This window comes from Macaca nemestrina, chromosome 4 (genome assembly GCF_043159975.1).
Source record: "Macaca nemestrina isolate mMacNem1 chromosome 4, mMacNem.hap1, whole genome shotgun sequence".
NCBI classification, from domain to species: Eukaryota; Metazoa; Chordata; class Mammalia; order Primates; family Cercopithecidae; genus Macaca; species Macaca nemestrina.
Window position 1 is genome coordinate 179,359,903 of NC_092128.1, and position 20,769 is coordinate 179,380,671.

Consider the following 20,769-nt stretch of genomic DNA (forward strand, 5'->3'; position numbering starts at 1 on the left):
TGTTGGCCAGGCTGATCTAGAACTCCTGACTTCAGGTGATCCACCTGCCTCGGCCTCCCAAAATGCTGGGATCACAGGCATGAGCCACTGCACCCAGCCAAAAAAAATAAAATTTTCTATCCCTGCCATTCAGTCTCCGTTAGCACTCCATTATGTCTCATTTATTCCACCCCGTCTTCTCAAAAAAAGAAAAGAGAAAAAAAGCAATGAGAAGACAAATTTAGGAGGATAAATCTTTCTTCATTGTGTCCATTACTTAAAGCTAAAAGTGATGTAACACCTGATGAGAAAAGTAATATAGGTGAGATTTTTGCGTTGCTAAAATTTATAATCCTTTATCTTTGTGAGGATAAAATCCTTCACAAATAAATTTTAAAATTTAAGACTAATGTCTAATATTGAAAGATCTAAGACACACTGAATCACAGGAATAAAGCACAGGGTAGTGATAAGACTAAAGAACTGAAAAAACTTGTGCTATTCTGATACCTGAATTCATTTTTCATGCTTTCACTTCCCTACCCCTCCTTCTCCTGGAGGATTTTTTCAGTTATACTTTCTGAGATAATTGTAGATTCACGTGTAGTTGTAAGAAGTAATAAAGAGATCTCATGTACACTTTATCCAGTTTCCCCTGGTGGTAACATCTAACAAAACTGTAGTACAGTAGTGCTATTGATATTGACAGGATTTTGACATTGATACAATCAGAATGCAGGACACTTTAGTCATCACAGGAATCCCTCATGTTGCCCTTTTATAGCCATACCCACTTCCCTCATAACCCCACTCCCCCCTTAATCCCTGGCAACCTCTAATCTGTTCTCTATTTCTATAATTTTGCCATTTTAAGAATATTACGTAAACAACATGGAAACCTTTTGGGATTGACTTTTTTCACTTAGCATAACTTTTTGATGTTTTCCAGGTTCTTGTATGTATAGACCTTTTTCTTTTCTTTCTTTTCTTTCTTTTTTTTGAGGTGGAGTTTTGCTCTTCCCCCAGGGTGGAGTGAAGTAGCACCATCTCGGCTCACTGCAACCTCCGCCCACTGGGTTCAAGTGATTGTGCTGCCTCAGCCTCTCGAGTAGCTGGGATTATAGGCACCTGCCATCATGCCCAGCTGATTTTTGTATTTTTAGTAGAGACAGGGTTTTGCCATATTGGCCAGGCTGGTCTTGAACTTCTGACCTCAGGTGATCCACGCGCCTCAGCCTCCCAAAGTGCTTGGGATTACAGGTGTGAGCCACCGCACCCAAACAGTTTGCACCTTTTTCTTGTTGAGTAGTATTTCATTGTATGTGTGGAACCCAGTGTGTTTACCTATTCAAGACATCTGGGTTTATAGTTTTGGGATATTACAAATAAAGCTGTAAACATTTGTGTACATGGTTTTGTGGGAATATAGTCTTCATTTTTCTGAAATAAATATCCGGCATGTAATTGCTGTATCATATAGTACTTGAGTTTTATTTTCTAAGAAATGCCAGACTGTTTTACCGAGTGTTTTCCTACTATCAATGTACGAGTGATACAGTTTCTCCACATCTTCCAGGATCCGTTTTCTTTTTTTTTCTCTTGCCTTTGCACCCCCTGTCCCCCACTGACATGCACCATGTGTAGGTTTATTTATTTGCTTACCTTTTTAATGGCTTACAGTGTTTGCTTTCTTATCTTGCTGTGAAGTTAATTTTTGGTTCTTTCTGAAAAATTTTTTTTGCAGTTACAAAAATGCAACGGAGTTCGATTTTGAAAAGGATAAATATGATATCAGAATTCCTGAGGATTTAGATGAGATAACAGGGAAGAAGGGGTATAAGAAGCAGGAAAGGATGGACCAGATTGCCCCTGAGAGTGACTATTCCCTGAGGGTATGTATTCAACTCTCTTTGTAGACGTGAGAAAATCATTGAATCATGGTAGTATTAGGAGAGCTCATGTTACCTACTTGTGATATAAAGGCTGCCAGTGCTCTCTGAATGAAAATATCTCAGACATGAACCAGCTTAGTTAAACTTTTCATTAGCACACTGGTTGATTTATTTGCTTAGAAACCCTTTTTAAATTGTAAAGTCGTCAGGCCTAACAATGCTTGTAGTTTTTACTATATGCTGACATTATTATCATATTAGAATCAGTATATTATTATATTAATCAGTGTATGGTGGCCAGACTAATTAATTCAACAGACAACAAATTCAAAGTTTTATTAAATCTAACGTATTTGCCTGTGCGTGGTGGTTCACACCTGTAATCCCACCACTTTGGGAGGCCAAGATGGGTGGATCACAAGGTCAGGAGTTCAAGACCAGCCTGGCCAAGATTCTGAAACCCCGTCTCTACTAAAAATACAAAAATTAATCGGGCGCGGTGGCAGACACTTGTAATCCCAGCTACTCGGCAGGAGAATCACTTGAACCTGGAGGTGGGGCAAGAGGGGGCGGAGGTTGCAGTGAGCCGAGATTGCGCCACTGGACTCCAGCCTGGGTGACAGAGTGAGACTCCGTCACTCACACAAAAAAATTTAATATGTTCTAGAATACGTACCTTAATTGTCCTCCTAAAGCAATAAATTATAAACTATAGATAGATAAGGCACATTAATATAATTTTGTGATAAATGCCTCTAGGATTTTCCCTTTAGAAATGAGGTTTTTGTTGTTTTTCTTTTTGGAGATTAGGTCTTTGGGTGTCACTCTCTCAGCCAGGCTGAAGGGCAGCAGTGCGATCTTGGCTCATTGTAGCCTCTGCCTCCTGGCCCCAAGCAATCCTTCCACCTCAGCCTCCCGAGTAGCTGGGACTACAAGCGTGTGCCACCACACCCGGCTATTTTTTTTAATTTTTGGTAGAGACAGTGTTTCACCATGTTGTCCAGGCTGGTCTCAAACTCCTGGTCTCAAGCGATCCATCTGCTTCAGCCTCCCAAAGTGCTGGGATTACAGGTATGAGCTACCGCGCCTGGTCAAAATGAGTGTCTGTGTAAGATTGAAGAAATTGGCTCAGCACAGTGGCTCACACCTATAATCCTAGCACTTTGGGAGGCAGAAATGGGTGGATCACCTGAGGTCAGGAGTTGGAGACCAGCCTGGCCAACATGGTGAAACCCTGTCTCTACTAAAAATAGAAAAATTAGCTGGGCGTGGTGGCAGGAGCCTGTAATCTCAGCTGCTCGGGAGGCTGAGGCAGGAGAATGCCTTGAACCTAGGAGGCAGAGGTTGTGGTGAGCCAAGACCGCACCATTGCATTCCAGCCTGGGCAACAAGAGCGAAACTCCATCTCAAAAAAAAAAAAAAAAAAAGATTGAAGAAATTAATATCTTGATATAACAATATCGATAAATTAATATCAAGGTTTTTTGTTTGTTTGAGACAGAGTTTTGTTCTTGTTGCCCGGGCTGGAGTACAATGGCATTATCTTGGCTTACCACAACCTCTGCCTCCCGAGTTCAAGCGATTCTCCTGCCTCAGCCTCCCTAGTAGCTGGGATTACAAGCATGTACCACCATGCCTAGCTAATTTTGTATTTTTAGTTGAGACGAGGTTTCACCATGTTGGCCAGGCTGGTCTCGAACTCCCGACCTCAGGTGATCTGCCTGCCTCGGCCTCACTAAGTGTTGGGATTACAGGCATGAACCACTGCACCCTAAAGTTTTTTAGTCGTTTTGATAAGACGTGATACTAACTTTATGCTTGATTTCTTTCTTTTTTTTTTTTTTTTTGAGACAGAGTCTCACTCTGTTGCCCAGGCTGGAGTGCAATGGCGTCATCTTGGCTCACCATGGTGTCCAGCTCCTGGGTTCAAGCGCTGCTTCTGGCACAGCTCCCTGTGTAGCCAGGACTACAAGCATGCGCCACCCTGCCTGGCCAATTTTTGTATTTTTAGTAGAGATGGGGTTTCACTATGTTAGCCAGGCTTGTCTTGAACTCCTGACCTCGTTATCCGCCTGCCTCGGCCTCCCAAAGTTCTGGGATTACAGGCTTGAGCTACCTAGCCTGGCCACTTTTTGCTTTATTTCTTGTGTTAATATAATTCTCTAATCCCAAGTTGTGGATGTATTTGATATTTACAGATTTTCCATGTAATTTTTGCTAAGGTCTTAGCAATTACAGTATTAGTAATAGTAATAGTAAATAGCAGATATTTACTATTCGTTGATGTATCCTAATGTGTTCCTAGTGTTGAAAAAGTCTTACTCAAGTACAAAACAAGTTCAGAGGCAGCCAGAGAAGATGGTATGGTTTTAGTACACTACAAAATACAATGTTTTTTAAATGACACAAAGCACCACTTCATTTGAAATCAAGGGTCAGGAAAAGTAAGAGAAATGTTTAAGTTTTAGTTTCGTGTTGAATCTTTTTTTTTTTTTTTGAGGTGTGAGTCTCTCTCTGTCGCCCACACTGGAGTGCAGTGGTGTGATCTCGGCTCACTGCAGCCTCCACCTCCGTACTTGACAGAAAAATCAGAAAATGTACTTTTTTGTACATATATACATTTTTAAAAATTAAAATGTCATACCATATGTGCTGTTTTGTAATCTTTTTCACTCAGTAATATTAACTATATCAGTGTCTGTGTAGATCAGTTGATTGTATTCTGCAAGTCATTTTTACTGGCTGCGGTATATTGAGCTTATTTTTAATGAAAAACAACCAAATCAGGATAACATACAGCCTTATAGCCTATTTTATTGAAGAGTCAATTGGTCTTTTGTCAAGTTAATAGGAGAGCTTCTGTGTAAATTCGTGTCTAAGTAATGGTGAGCAAATCTGTAGTTACTAACTTCTTGTTATGTTATTTTACAGGCTTATTGCAGTATATTATATCTAAAGCCTAGAATGCAGATCATCCTACGTGGACAGAAAGTGAAGACGCAGCTGGTTTCGAAGAGTCTTGCCTACATCGAACGTGATGTTTATCGACCCAAATTTTTAGTATCCTTTTTCTTTTTATGATTCCTTATAGAGATATGTTAGTCAGGTGTATTCTCTTTTGCCCCTTTCGCCTTATATGGTGATAGGGATTCTAGTCTGCTCTAGCTTTGCCCTCCTTTTGTGCTTTTGGACTTATTAAATAATGAAATAGAAAGGATGATTTGAACTGAGTGAGGTATTGTGTTCAAAATTTACCTTAATATCTTAAGTCTAAAACAGTGAGAATTACCTTTGGATTCAACTGCAGAAATAAAGATCATTATGGGATAATGATGTATCACAGAAATAGACTCATCAAAGCTTATGAAAAAGTTGGATGTCAGTTAAGGGTAAGCTTTATTTTTTATTTGAAAAGAAAATGTTTATTTTCCATAAAAGTTAGGATAATATACACTCTTGGGTCAAATGTTAAATAATTTTATTGTAGCTTTTTGCCTATGGCTTTTTAATGTAAATTTGTAAAAAATAACATTAGTATGGTATTTGAACTTTCTTTTCTTTTTTTTTTTTTTTTTGAGACAGGGTCTCACTCTTGCCCAGGCTTCAGTGCAGTGGCGCAATCTTGGCTCAACTCACTGCCACGTTCACCTTCTGGGTTAAAGCGATTCTGCTGCCTCAGCCTCCCAAGTAGCTGGGACTACAGGCGCATGCCACCATGCCTGTTTTTTGTTTTGTTTTGTTTTGTTTTGTTTTTTCATTTAGACAGAGTCTCGCTCTGTCGCCCAGGCTGGAGTGCAGTGGTGAGATCTTGACTCACTGCAGCCTCCGTCTTCCAGGTTCAAGGAATTCTCCTGCCTCAGCCTCCCGAGTAGCTGGGACTACAGACAGGTACCTCCACGCCTGGCTAATTTTTGTATTTTTAGTAGAGACGGGGTTTCACTATGTCAGCCAACATGGTCTTGATCTCCTGACCTGGTGATCCGCCCATCTTGGCCTACCAAAGTTCTGGGATTACAAGTGTGAGCCACTGCACTCAGCCAATTGTTTTGTGTTTTTAGTAGAGACGGGATTTCACCATGTTGGCCAGGCGTGTCCCAAACTCCTGACTTCAGATGATCCACCCCTCTCGGCCTCCTAAAGTGCTGAGATTATAGGCGTGAGCCCCCACGCCCGGCTTTATTTTTATTTTTTGAGAGACTCTGTGCCTGGCTGGAGTGCAGTGGCACAATTTTGGCTCACTGCAACCTCCGACTCCCAGGTTCAAGTGATCCTTGCACCTTAGCCTCCTGAGTAGCTGTGACTACAGGTTCATGCCAGCACCTTAATTTCTTTTGTTTATTTATTTATTTGTTTTTTGAGATGGAGTCTTACTCTGTCACCCAGGCTGGAGTGCAGTGGTGTGATGTCAGCTCACTGCAACCTCTGCCTCCCTGGTTCAAGCTATTCTCGGGCCTCAGCCTCCCAAGTAGCTGGGACTACCAGCGTGTGCCACCACTCCTGGCCAAATTTTGTATTTTTAGTAGAGACAGATTGTTGCCCAGGCTGGCCTCAAACTCCTGACCTCAAGTGATCCACCCACCTTGGCCTTTCAGTGTGCTCGGATTACAGGCCTGAGCCCTTGTGCCTGGCCTATTACATTAATTTCGTATTTGATACTGAACAGCCCTGAGGTGGGGACAGAATATTTCTTTTATCCCTATTTGATGCATAAGAAAGTTGAGGACCAGACACAGTGACTCTTTCCTGTAATCCTAGCACTTCGTGCGGCTGAGGTAGGAGGATTGCTTGAGGTCAGTACTTCAAGACCAGCTTGGGCAACATACCAAGTCTTTATCTCAGCTGAGTATGGTGCCTCACACCTGTAATCCTAGCACATTTGAGAGATCAAGGCAAGGGGATTGCTTGAGCCCAGGAGTTCAAGACCAGCCTGGGCAATGGGGCAAAACCCTGTCTGTACAAAAAAATACAAAAATTAGCTGGGCCTGGTGGGTCCCAGCTACTCAGGAGGCTGAGGTGGGAGGATTGCTTGAGCCCAAGAAGTTGAGGCTGTAGTGAGCCAAAATTGTGCCTCTGCTTTTCAGTCTAGGCAACAGGGTGAGACCCTATCACAAACAAACACACACAAAAACACTGTCTCTACAAAACAACAAAAACAAATTAGCCATGTGTGGTTGTACGTCCTTGTAGTCCCGGTTATTTGGGAGGCTGAGGTGGGAGAGTGCTTGAGCCCTGGAGTTTGAGGCTGCACTGAGCTATGATTTTGCCCCTGTACTTCAGCCTGGGCAGCAGAGTGAGACTCTGTCTCTTAAATAAAAAAAAATTAAAAAAAAAAAAAAAGAAAAGAAATTGGGGCTAATAATAAATAGATGAAGCAACTTGTCTAAGACATAACAGCCTGGATCTCAGACAGAAACACATCATTTAACTGTGTTTGGATATGGATCCAGTGTATATTTTTAAGATTTTGGTGATAATTCTTTATCTTACTTTATTCTGAGTTTTTTGTAGAATGATGTGAGCTCTACACAGTATAACAATGTGGATTCACCTTGAATATCACTTAACAGGGGTTCTGACTCTGCTTCACCTACTTTATATGGCATGAGCCCAAATATAGCATATTTGCAGAAGTAAATGAACTTTATATCTACCACAGAATGTAAATTTTTTTCTTTTATCACTTATGAATCTGACTTAACCAAGATACATAGTCCATTTTCCCAACTGAGTTAAATTTGCACTGTGTATATTTCCTAGTTAAGCTTGACCTTGTAAAAATAGGCTGTTACAGCTAAATTACAATGTTTGTCTTTACCAGATGATGGACTGGGCCTGGTATTTGCATTCTGTGGATTCAGTAAGCATTAAATAAGTATCAGATACCCATTGTGATTTGCTGTGCTGGGTGCTCAGCATAAAAAGTTGATAAAATACAGAGCATGCCCTCAAAGCTCAGTTTTGTGAGGGGACTGTGGAACATCCTTGGAAGCATCAGAAAAGGCTGCTTAGAGAAAGTGTTGATTGAGATGAGTCTCAGTTGACTTCAGTGTGCTACAAAGTCTGGAAGGGCTTTCCAGGGAGAGACAACATGTGCAAAGGCAGAGAAAGAGGCGTCTGAGAGTATGACATCATAAAGGGGGTAATTTGCTGTGGCTGGACCATATGTTAAGGGGAGAACAGAGGAATGAGAGAGACAGGATAAGGCTGGAAGGAAGATGGATAAAAACCACAGATAGAAGGATCTTGTTATTACTGTAGTTTACAAATAGTCTGAAATGGTGAACCTGATGGTTTTTAATAGAGCAGAATTAGGATTAGTTGTATGGTTTGGCTTATAGTTGTGTTTATAAAAATGTTCATTTCGGCCGGGCGCGGTGGCTCACGCCTGTAATCCCAGCACTTTGGGAGGCCGAGGCGGGCGGATCACAAGGTCAGGAGATCGAGACCACGGTGAAACCCCGTCTCTACTAAAAATACAAAAAATTAGCCGGGCGCGGTTGTGGGCGCCTGTAGTCCCAGCTACTCGGGAGGCTGAGGCAGAAGAATGGCGTGAACCCGGGAGGCGGAGCTTGCAGTGAGCCGAGATCGCGCCACTGCACTCCAGCCTGGGCGACAGAGCGAGACTCCGTCTCAAAAAAAAAAAAAAAAAAAAAAAAAGTTCATTTCTTGAGTTACACATCATTTTACTTTTTTCTTCATAGGGTAAGAAGTATAGCGACAATCATGAACAAAATATACTGGTTAGTCACATGTAGATAATCAGAAGATGACTCGTATACTTTGAGTTCAACATTTTAGCTAGCAGATTTTAAAAAATAACTAATTTAACCAACCTAGGTTTTTATTTCATCGTTAGCAACTGGATACCTTACTTTGAACTTTTATCTCACAAACTTATGGAATATTGCCTTTCAGAGTCTTAGCTAGTCACTACAAGATCAAGATGAATTATTTGTGGTTTCTGTTCTCTAAGAAATTGTATCCTAGTAAAAGTAGTTCTCTTTTCTTTTTTTTCTTTTTGAGAGATGGAGTTTTGCTCTTGTTGCCCAGGCTGGAGTGCAGTGGCACGATCTCGGCTCACTGCAACCTCTACCTCCTGGGTTGAAGCGATTCTCCTGCCTCAGCCTCCTCAGTAGCTGGGATTACAGGTGCGTGCCACCATGCCTGGCTAATTTTTTGTATTTTTAGTAGAGATGGGATTTCACCATGTTGGCCAGGTTGTTCTCGAACTCCTGACCTCAGGTGATCCGCCCACCTCGGCCTCCCAAAGTGCTGGGATTACAGGCGTGAACCATCATGCCCGGCAGGTAGTCCTTTTTCTCTTGTATAAAATTGGGGATGATAATACTTGTCTAAATGGATACTTGTCAATAATCAAAGGGTTTTTGAGGAAGGCTCTAGCGTATTTAGAAATTAACTCCCAGGAAAATAAATCACCTACCAGTGTTTTTTTCAGTCTAAATTTGATGAGAATTGGCTGGGCACGGTGGCTCATTCCTGTAATGCCAGCACTTTGGGAGGCCGAGGCTGGTGGATTGCTTGAGGTCAGGAGTTTGAGACTAGCCATGGTGAAACCCTGTCTCTACGAAAAATAGAAAAATTGGCTGGGTTTGGTGGTGCGTGCCTGTACTTCCAGCTACTCGGGAGGCTGAGGCAGCGAGAGTCACCCGAGCTTGGGAGGCCTCTTGGCTTTTTCAGTGACCCAAGATCATGCCACTGCACTCCAGCCTGCGTGGCCGAATGAGACTCTGTCTCAAAAAATAAAAATAGAAATAAAAATAAAAATGCATAAATGTGATGAGAATCATGCAAGATAAAATATAGGAAAATACTCAAATTATAATTCTTTAAGGGTAATTACTTTGAACATCATGTCTTATGCTTAAAATGCTGATTTCATTTTATTTTTTCAGGCAAACAACATGGGTGTTGGAGTGGTTGGAATTATAGAGTGTAATTTCCTTAAGCCAACTCATAATAAACAAGATTTCGACTATACTAATGAGTACAGGTATGTTACCTATTTAAATTATTGACTGAGGTTCCTAGGAAATGGATTACCAAGAAAGCAGGAACTACTCTATTTTCTGCGAATCTCAGAAATACCTTATTAGTAAAGAAAGGTTTGAATATGCATATGCTACTTGTGATGGTGTAGGTTACAATTCCTAGAATGGAAGATGGTTATATTAGTTTTCTATGTAAGTCCCTTACCTACCCATTTTCTTAAAGTTTGATAATGTAATTATAATTTTGTAATTAAAATAAAAAATCCACAAGGTGGCAAAACATTTAAGAGAAGTTATGCAGGTGTTTTGAAAATAAACTTTAAAAAGAAGTCAATAATTTAAATAGGTAAATAGAGGGCCTGGCCAATGCTGGCCTATTGACATGGTCTCTGGTTGACATAGGGTGTGTGGATAGGCTGGAGCTGGTCTGTAGAGGGTGCCTTATGTTGTTGGAGCTAGCAGAAGACTGCTGGTGGGCAGAGCATGGCCTGGTGGGCACAGCTGAAGCTCCTCTGGGAGGTCACTAGGCCCTAGCAAAATAGTAACAAAGTACCAGAACTTGGGCTAGATTTGGAGCGTAGAGATAATACATTGGTAACTGACTCAATCAAAAAAGTCAGCCAGGTGTGGTGGCTCATGCCTGTAATCCTAGCACCAAGGGGGTCCAAAGGTGGGCAAATTGCTTGAGCTCAGAAGTTTGAGACCAGCATGAGCAACATGGCAAAACCCTGTCTCTACCAAAAAATTAGCCAGGAGTGGTGGCGTGTGCCTATGGTCCCAGCTACTCAGGAGGCTGAGGTGGGAGGATTGTTTGAGCCTGGGGAGGTGGAGTGTGCAGTGAGCCGAGATGGCGCCACTGTACTCCAACGCGGATGACAGAGATCGATCCCATCTTAGGAAAAGAAAGGCCAGGTACAGTGACTCACATCTGTAATCCCAGCACTTTAGTAGGCCAGCGCAGGAGGATCGCTTGAGCTGAGGAGTTTGAGACCAGCCTGGGCAACATAGTGAGAGCTTATCTCTACAGAAAATAAAAAAATGAGGTGGGAGGATCACTTGAGCTTGGGAGATTGAGGCTGCAGTGAGCTGTGATTGTGTCACTGCATTCCCGCCTGGGTGAAAAAATCTGCACACCCTGCCTAAAAAAAAAAAAATCCAAAAAGTTGTTCTTTGGTAGGACTAATAAAGTCTATAAGCATTTGGCAAGACTGATTAAGGAAAAAGAGTAGAAGATACAAATCATCAATATTAGGAATGAAAAAGAAGAAATTACTACAGAGCCTCCAGACATGAAACATTAAGCAGATAGCACAAATACATTTTCTCCATTTTAGATGACGTGGAGACATTCCTTTGAAGTTGAATCAGTTTTTAGAAAACGTCCCACATATTAAATTCAAACGTTTAAGGAAGAAGTGGCATCAGTCTTTTTATTAAAAAAAAAAAAAAAAAAAACTATTTAAAACAATACATAATAGTTCATTTGTATGGAATACATGTGATATTTTGGTACAAGCTTACAACATGTAATGATCAAGTCAGGGTTACTGGGATATCCATCACTTCAGGCAGTTGCCATGTTTTGTGTTAGGAACATTCCAATTTTACTCTTCTAGTTACTTTGAAATATATGTATAAGATGTTGTTGTTAACTACAGTTGTCTTTTTTTGTTTTTTTGTTTTTGTTTTTTGGAGACTGAGTCTTACTCTGTCACCAGGCTGGAGTGCAGTGGCCTCTCAGCTCATTGCAACCTCCGCCTCTTGGATTCAAGTGATTCTCCTTCCTCATCCTCCCGAGTAGCTGAGACTATAGGCACACACCACCATGCCCAGCTAATTTCCTGTATTTTTAGTAAAGACCGGGTTTACCATGTTGATCAGAATGGTCTCGATTTCTTGACCTCATGATCCTCCTTCCTTTGTCTCCCAAAATGCTGGGATTACAGGTGTGAGCCACCGCGCCTGTCCCAGTTGTCCTATTGTGCTACCAAATACTGGATCTTATTCCTTCTATTAACTGTATTTTTATACTCATTAGCCAACCCTTTATTTCCCTCTCCTCACTACCTGTCCCAGCCTCTGGTAACCCTCATTCTACTCTCTATGTCCTGAGGTCAGTATTTTTTAGCTCTCATATATGAATGAGAACATGAGATATTTGGCTTTCTATACCTGACTTACTTCACTTAACGGAATGTCCTTCAGGTATATCCATTTACATCCATGTCATTACAAATGAAGCATTTTTGTGGTTGAATAATATTCTATTGTGTGTATGTACCATAGTTTCTTTATTCATTTATTCGTTAATGGATGCTGACAAGGATGTGGAGAAAGGGGAACCCTTATACACTATTAGTGGGAAAGTAAATTAGTATAGTTGCTTTGGAGAATAGGATGGAGGTTCCTCAAGAAAACTAATAATAGACTTACCATATGATTGAGTAATCACATGGCTGGATAAATATCCCCAAAGAAAGGAAATCAGTATATTCGAAGAGATACCTGCACTCATGTTTATTGCAGCACTGTTCACAATAGTCAAAGGTTTTATTAAGCCACATAACCTTGATAATAAGCTCAAGAGTACAGGAAAGGAAATTTATGTCAATCTCTTATCATAGAATTAAAAGTCTTAATTAAAATATTGGTAAATACCATCCAGTACACGCTAAAAGAATAATACCATTAAAACCAAGTGGGCTGTGTTCTAAGACAACATGGGTGGTTTTAATGTAAGAAATGAGTATAGTCATCATATTGATGTTAAATAAGAGAAAGCTCTTATAGTCATCTACGTAGAGAAAAAGCACTTGCGATTATTTTTAAAAGGAACACTTACAAAAACTGTGAATCAAAGGGCATAACAACAGAGTATTTACACACACACAGCAAGCAACATTACTAATGGGGAACAATTGATAGCTTTCCCTGGAAGGGTGGCAAAGAGTTAAGGATATCAGCTATTCACTAATGCTCTTGAGGAAATAACTAATGTAATAAGGCCAGAAAAAAAAGGGGGTGTTGAAAAGGAAGACATAAAGCTCTGTTACAGGTTGAGTATCCTTATCTGAAATCTTTGAGACCGGAAGTGTTTTGGTTTGGATTTTTTGTATTTTGGAATGTTTGCATTATAACTACTGCTTGAGCATCGCAGATCTGAAAATGTGAAATCCAAGGTGCTTTGATGAGCATTTCCTTTGAGTATCAGGTTGGTACTCAAAAAGTTTCAGATTTGGAGCAATTTGGATTTTTGGATTTGGGATGTTCAACTTGTACCCGTAGCTGACAACGTTAAGTACCATTGACCCTTGAACAGCACAGTGGTTAGGGGGACTGACTACCCCTCAGTCAAAGATCTACACATAACTCCCCAGAACCTTAAGAACCTGCTGTTGAATGGAAGCCTTACTGATAGCATAAATAGTTGATTGAGCTGGGGATGGTGGCACCTATCTATAGTCCCAGCTACTCAGGATGCTCGAGGCAGAATGATCATGGGAGCCTAGGAGTTTGAAGCTGCAGTGAGCTGCGATAGTGCCATTGCTTTCCAGCCAGGGTGACAGAGCAAGACCTTGTCTCTAAAAAAAAAAGGAAAACGATCTATTAACATGTATTTCATATGTTAAATATATACTGTATTCTTAAAATAAGCTAATGAAAAAAAACGTTATTAAGAAAACCATGACCAGGTGCTGTGGCTCAGGCCGGTGCGGTGGCTCACACCTGTAATCCTAGCACTTTGGAAAGCACTGAATCCTAGCCACTAGACCACCAGGGAACCACAATCCCAGCACTTTGGGAGGCTGAGGCGGGTAGATCACTTGAGATCAGGAGTTCGAGACCAGACTGGCTAACATGGTGAAACCCCATCTCTACTATTTTATTTTTTTCTGAGATGAAGTCTCACTCTGTCATCTAGTCTGGAGTGCAGTGGCACAATCTCGGCTCAATGCAACCTCTGCCTCCCGGGTTCAAGCAGTTCTCCCTATCTCAGCCTCCCAAGTAGCTGAGATTATAGGCGCTTGCCACCAAGCCCGGCTAAATTTTGTGTGTATATATATTTATTTATATATATATTTTTTTTTAGTAAAGATAAGAGTTTTGCCATGTTGGCCAGGGTGGTCTCTAACTCATGACCTTAGGTGATCTGGTCACCTTGGCCTCCCAAAGTGCTGGAATTACAGGTATGAGCCACCACTCCCGGTCCCATCTCTACTGAAAATACAAAAATTATCCAGGCATGGGGGTGGGCACCTGTAATCCCAGCTCCTTGGGAGAATCGCTTGAACTTGGAAGGTGGAGGCGGCAGTGAGCCTAAATAACGTCATTGCGCCCTGGACTGGGTGACAGAGCAAGACCCTGTCTCTGTCTCCAAAGAAAAAAGAAAAGAAAACCAAAAACAAAATCATAAGGAAGAGAAAATATATTTACTGTTTATTAAGTGGAAGTGGTTCATATGTCTTCATCCTCGTAGTCTTCATGTTGAGTAGGCTGAGGAAGAAGGGGGATTGGTTTTGCCATGGCACGGGAAGAGGTGGAAGGCGAGGCAGGCACACTCAGTTTAATTTTTACACATTGTAATTTCTGTCTGACTTTTTAACAGTTTTATTTTCTTTCTTTCTTTTTTTTTTTTTTGAGACGGAGCCTTGCTCTGTTGTCCAGATCTCGGCTTGCTGCAACCTCCGCCTCCTGAGTTCAAGCAATTCTTCTGCCTCAGCCTCCTGAGTAGCTAGGACTACAGGCCCGTGCCACCACACCAGGCTAATTTTTGTATTTTTAGTAGAGATGGCGTTCCCCCATATTGGCCAGGCTGGTCTTGAACTCCTGACCTTGAGATCTGCCTGCCTCGGCCTCCCAAAGTGCTGGGATTACAGGTGTGAGCCACCATGCCCAGTGCATTTTTATTTTCCTAAAAATATCTCTGTACAGTACCAATCCTTCTTCCACTGTCTGCTTCAGTTTCAGTGCCTGTATCATAGAAGTGTCCATATTGTAAAAGAAGTCAAAAGCAGTCTTGAATAATTGGAACCCAACTGCTGGATTGTCTAATGTCAATTTGTTGTCTGGGCACTGCTTCTTCTGTCTTCTTCCTCACTGTCTAACACTGGTTCAGAAACACTCATCTCCATCAAGTCGGCTTCAGTTGATTTCCTCAGGTGTGGTGTCTGTTCGCTCTTGAATTCCTGCAATATCCATATCTTGAAACTTTTTGCCCTCTACCTTTTTTTTCCTGTATATCCACAATCTCTCTGATGATTTCCTCAGTTGGCTCTCTTGTAAATGCTGTGAAGTCATGCACAACATGTGGACAGCAGGAATTTGTTTTGAGCTTGATTTCTTTCACAGCTTTTTCTGTACTAATAATGGCATCTTCAGTGGTGTCGTTACTCTAGACTTTCATGATGTTTTCTCTGTTGGAGTTGTCTTTCACAGCGTTAACAACCTTTTCCATAGACTTGCTGTGTGTAGTGAGCCTTAAAGGTCTTATGACCCCCCTTACCCGCTCTTATGATCTAGAGGCAGAATTAGAGATGTGTTTCGGGACAAGTAGACCACTTGGATGCCTTTGGTGTTGAACTCATGGAGTTATGGGTGGCCAGGGTACCTTGTCCAATATCAAAAGAACTGTAAAAGGCAGTCCTTTACTGGCAAGTTAATTCCTGACTTCGGGAACAAAGCATCAATGGAAGCAGTCAGAAAAAGGGTTTCTCATGTAGGCCTTCTGTTTGTGCAACCAAAAGACTGGCAGCTGGTGTTTGTCTTTTCTCTTCAAGGCTTGAGGGTTAGCATCTTTATAGATAACGGCAGTCCTGATCATAAACCTGACTACATTTGCACAAAGCAGTAGGGTTAGCCTGTCCCTTCTTGGACTTAAATCCTGGTTTATGCTCCTCTTTTTTGCTAATAAGTATTCTTTGTGGCATTTTTTCCCAGAATAGAGTACTTTTGTCTGCATTAAACACCTGTTCAAACAGGCTGGGCATGGTGGCTCATCCCTGTAATCCCAGCACTTTGGGAGGCTGAGACAAAAGAATAGCTTGAGGCCAGGAATTCGAGAGCAGCCTGGGCAAAAAAGTAAGACCCTGTCTCTACAAAAAAATAAGAAATAAAAAAATTAGGTGAGGTGGCAAGTGCCTGTAGCCCCAGCTATTCAGGAGGCTCAACCTACATATCAAGCAATTTAGACTTTTTCTTGTATTATGACTTTGCTTCTTGGAAAACAGCTAGCATCACTAGTGGCAGTTTGTGTGGGTCCTGTGGTGTTATTCAAGGTTTACAGGATTGCACTAAACGATTTTTACTGCAATACAAAATTTCTTGGAGATGCTTACATGGAGATAAGCATGTCATAAGACACTTGAAGCAAATAAAACACTTGAGCTCACCAAAATAGCAACAGGAGGTGGCTATGAAATTATTATAATAGTACTGTATGTACTATAATTAATCTTATGCAGTTATAATTTTAAGACTGCATCTTTGTTTACATTTCTGACTACAGATGAAACCACCTAAAGTCTGTATATGCTTAAGTCTTGATAAATTTTAACTTTTTAAATAGCTTTGTGTATATTTTATGGTAGTAAATTATAAAATAGACTAATATTTGCATGTTTTATGCATTCATGACATATCTAACTTAAAGTTTTTGGATATTTCTGGGCAATGCAGTTCGTGCAAGTTTTTTTCAAATTGTTATAACTTTCTAAAAAATTTTCTGGCCGGGCGCGGCGGCTCAAGCCTGTAATCCCAGCACTTTGGGAGGCCGAGATGGGCGGATCACAAGGTCAGGAGATTGAGACCAGCCTGGCTAATACGGTGAAACCCCGTCTCTACTAAAAAATACAAAAATCTAGCCGGACGAGGTGGCGGGCGCCTGTAGTCCCAGCTACTCGGGAGGCTGAGGCAGGAGAATGGCGTAGACCCGGGAGGCGGAGCTTGCAGTGAGCTGAGATGCGGCCACTGCGCTCCAGCCTGGGGACAGAGCGAGACTCCGTCTCAAAAAAAAAAAAAAAAAAATTTTCTGATTTATTGAAAGAAAATTTTATATAAGTGCAGTTCAAACCTGTGTTGTTCAAGGGTCACCTGTACCTTGAATGTTCTTTATTAACTATATATTTTGGAGTTTTTTTACTCATTATTAGATTATTTATGATTTATGTTTGAAAAGAATATTTTTCTTAAATTGATTTTATGATTTACTTTTTAAGACTTACAATAACAGCACTAGGAGAAAAGCTGAATGATTACTGGAATGAAATGAAAGTGAAGAAAAATACAGAATATCCTCTAAATTTGCCAGTTGAAGATATACAGTAAGTACATTTTTAAAAAATATCAGTCAACTCACTTAGATATCAAGATGTGGTATGAGAGAGTAAAGGGATTGTACAATGTTTCACAAACTTAGGACTGTAACTCATAGTAAGGAATAAATTCTGCAACATGAATTAGCACACTGCAAAATCAGTGAATAGAATGTAAACATGTATACATGTACACAAAACATTCATAAAACAATGTTTACCCATATGTGATGCATGTTAATGTTATTTTAAGATGCTATGAATGGATTATATAATAGTTTGAAAAATACTGGTGTAGTGTATCATTAGAATGAGGGGACTGAAACCCATCTTGAATTCATATTCTCATTCCACTTAAGTAGCCATGTGACATTCAACATATTACTTGGCCTCTTGTAAGCCTCCATTTTCTTGTGTATAAAATGGGAACATTAAGAGCATTTGCCTCCTTGAATTATGTGAATTAAATAATATGCCTGACAGGCACTTAGTAACACATCATGTGACAATAGTCCTATAAATGAATGAATGAACAATATGTGTTCTTTATCTGTGTATTCTTTATACATTGTTATACATAATTTATACATTATGTATATTACTCATAATTTATACATTATTACAAAGATAACCAAGATATATAATGAAAAACAAGAAAAGATGCAGCTCAGTTTATAGGCTTCCCATTGTACTTTTCAATTTTTTTATATTTAAAAAAGTTTTATACAGATGGGGTCTCACTATGTTGCCCAAGCTGGTCTCAATGTCCTGGGTTCAGGTGCCTCACACCCAAAGTACTGGGATTATAGGCATGAGCCGCTGTGCCCAGCTTGTATTTTTTTAATGTGTCAGTATACACATGCATACTTTATAAGCATAGAAAAATTCTGCCAGTATTTTAAAAATTAACAGTGGTAATCTCCTGAGACAAGGAGTTTATATAAAGTGTAAAGTTATGCTTTATAAATCTCTGGATTGTTTTGAAGTTTTGGGTTGGGTTGGTTGGTTGGTTGGTTGGATTTTTTTTTTGGTTTTTTGTTTTTTGTTTTTTGAAATGGAGCCTCACTCTGTCACCCAGGCTGAAGTGCAGTGGTGTAATCTCAGCTCACTGCAACCTGCACCTCCTGGGTTCAAGCAATTCTGCTTCAGCTTCCTGAGGAGCTAGGACTACAGGCGTGCAACACCACGCCCGGCTAATTTTTGTATTTTTAGTAGAGATGGGGTTTCACCATGTTGTCCAGGCTGGTCTAGAACACCTGACCTCAGGTGATCTGCCCGCCTCGGCCTCCCAAAGTGCTGGGATTACAGGTGTGAGCCACTGCACTCAGCCTGTTTTGAAGTTTTTTATAAATATCTAAATACTTTTTTCAAAGCTAGATTTTAAAAAGCAGGCCAGGTGCGGTGGCTCACACCTGTAATCCCAGCACTTTGGGAGGCTGAGGTGGGCGGATCACTTGAGGTCTGGAGTTTGAGACCATCCTGACCAACATGGTAAAACCCCGCCTCTACTAAAAATACAAAAATTAGCCGGGCGTAGTGGCACACACCACTAGTCCCAGCTACTTGGGAGGCTGAGGCAGGAGAATAGCTTGAACCCGGGAGGCAGAGCTTGCAATGAGGCGAGATTGCACCATTGCACTCCAGCCTGGGCAAAAAGAGTGAAACTCTGTCTCAAAAAAAAAAAAAAAATAAAATGAAATAAAACTAGATTTAAAAAGCTATTGACATTAAGGTGAAGTTTTCATATGTAAAATAAGTCTACATAGGCTGGATCCAGTGGGTCATGCCTGTAATCCTAAGGCAGAATGATTGCTTGAACCCAGGAATTGGAGACCAGCCTGGGCAATGTGGTAAGACCTATCTCTTAAAAAATAATAATAATAATAATAATAAAGAAGAAGAATATATACAAGTTCTTTACAGGAATTATTTTAAATTTTTTTTTTTTTTTTTGAGACGGAATCTCTCTCTTGTGCCCAGGCTGGAGTGCAGTGGCGCGATCTAGCTCACTGCAAGCTCCACCTCCTGGGTTCATGCCATTCTCCTGCCTCTCTCTCCGAGTAGCTGGGACTACAGGCACCCGCCACCACGCCTGGCTAATTTTTTGTATTTTTAGGAGAGACAGAGTTTCACCGTGTTAGCTAGGATAGTCTCGATCTTCTGACCTTGTGATCCACCCGCCTTGGCCTCCCAAGGTGTTGGGATTACAGGCGTGAGCCACCGCACCCAGCTGTGACTTTTAAATGAGAAAAATATGAAAGCATTTTGTAAACTAGAAGTATACTAATTTTAGTTATTTAGAAATATAGAGGTCAAAAGTGTCTGATTGAAAGTTACTTAAATTATAACCACAGAATTCTGTTTTCTGGACTTCCGTGATTTATTATGCTAATAAATACAGTATAATGTATACAGACATTGTAGACACTAAACAACAAAGTTCAGGGCAAGGCATTTGGAATATTAAGTTATTATGGAAAAAATTTAATGCTATTAATACATTTAAGTCACATTGTTCAAATTGGCTTGTGACTTTTAATCTTTTGAAGGTAACCAAAATCGTTGTGTTTTATTTTTTGAGAGATAGGGTCTTACTATGTTGCCCAGGCTGGCCTCATACTCCTGTGCTCAAGCATTCCTCCAACCTCAGCCTCCTGAGTATCTGAGACTAAGGTGTATGCCACCACACCTGACTCAAAATAGTTGTTTTTAAAATTTATTTCTAAAAAAAATCTTGTAGAGACAGGGTCTCACTGTGTTGCCCAGGCTGGTCCCAAACTCTTGGGCCCAAGCAACCCTCCTGCTTTGGCCTCCCAAAATACAAATTACAGGCATGAGCCACCGTGCCTTGCCTTTTTTTTTTTTTTTTTTTTTTTGATCACCCTGTAGCCTAGGCTGGAGCACAGTAGTGTGATTGCAAACTCTGCCTCCTGGGCTCAAGCAGTCCTCCAACCTCAGCCTCTTGAGTAGTAGGTGCACGTTACCACGCCCAGTTACTTTTTGTGTTTTTTGTAGAGACAGGGTTTTACCATGTTGTCCAGGCTGGTCTCTAACTCCTGGGATTATAGGAATGAGCCATTGCACCCAGCGTAATTTTGAAAGAGTTAATGTCATAATTTTTAGGAAAGGAATTCAATAACGGCATCTTGTGGTAGAAATGACATGGAACATCTGATGCAGTATTTAAAGTCCATATTTCTGTGTTAATATTTTGTTCTTGTTTGGGGACAGGAAGCGTCCTGATCAGACATGGGTTCAGTGTGATGCCTGTTTAAAGTGGCGGAAATTACCTGATGGCATGGATCAACTTCCTGAAAAATGGTATTGCTCCAATAACCCTGACCCACAGTTCAGGTACCATAGAGTTGGTAGTACCCTTTTTGGAAAGATGGAAAGTATTGTTCACAATGTATGGATAGGCACTGGTGACATGTTATTCCTGTGTGATTTTTCTGAATAGAAATTGTGAGGTTCCAGAAGAACCTGAAGATGAGGATTTGGTACATCCCACTTATGAAAAAACCTACAAAAAGACGTGAGTGTTGTAGTGGTGTATGGTGGGTAATAATGCCCAGATCA

General features: G+C 40.8%; 1 protein-coding gene across 1 annotated transcript in view; it reads left to right on the plus strand.

The window, feature by feature from the left end:
• LOC105472936 (MORC family CW-type zinc finger 3) overlaps window positions 1-20,769 on the plus strand; it is a 58,290-nt gene that overhangs the window by 19,433 nt on the left and 18,088 nt on the right. The window contains exons 6-12 of the mRNA XM_071095693.1: window positions 1,724-1,871; window positions 4,803-4,931; window positions 5,141-5,260; window positions 9,785-9,882; window positions 17,095-17,199; window positions 20,422-20,544; window positions 20,651-20,725. Of these exons, the coding sequence (XP_070951794.1) occupies window positions 1,724-1,871; window positions 4,803-4,931; window positions 5,141-5,260; window positions 9,785-9,882; window positions 17,095-17,199; window positions 20,422-20,544; window positions 20,651-20,725 (798 nt within the window). The remainder of the gene's footprint in view (window positions 1-1,723; window positions 1,872-4,802; window positions 4,932-5,140; window positions 5,261-9,784; window positions 9,883-17,094; window positions 17,200-20,421; window positions 20,545-20,650; window positions 20,726-20,769) is intronic.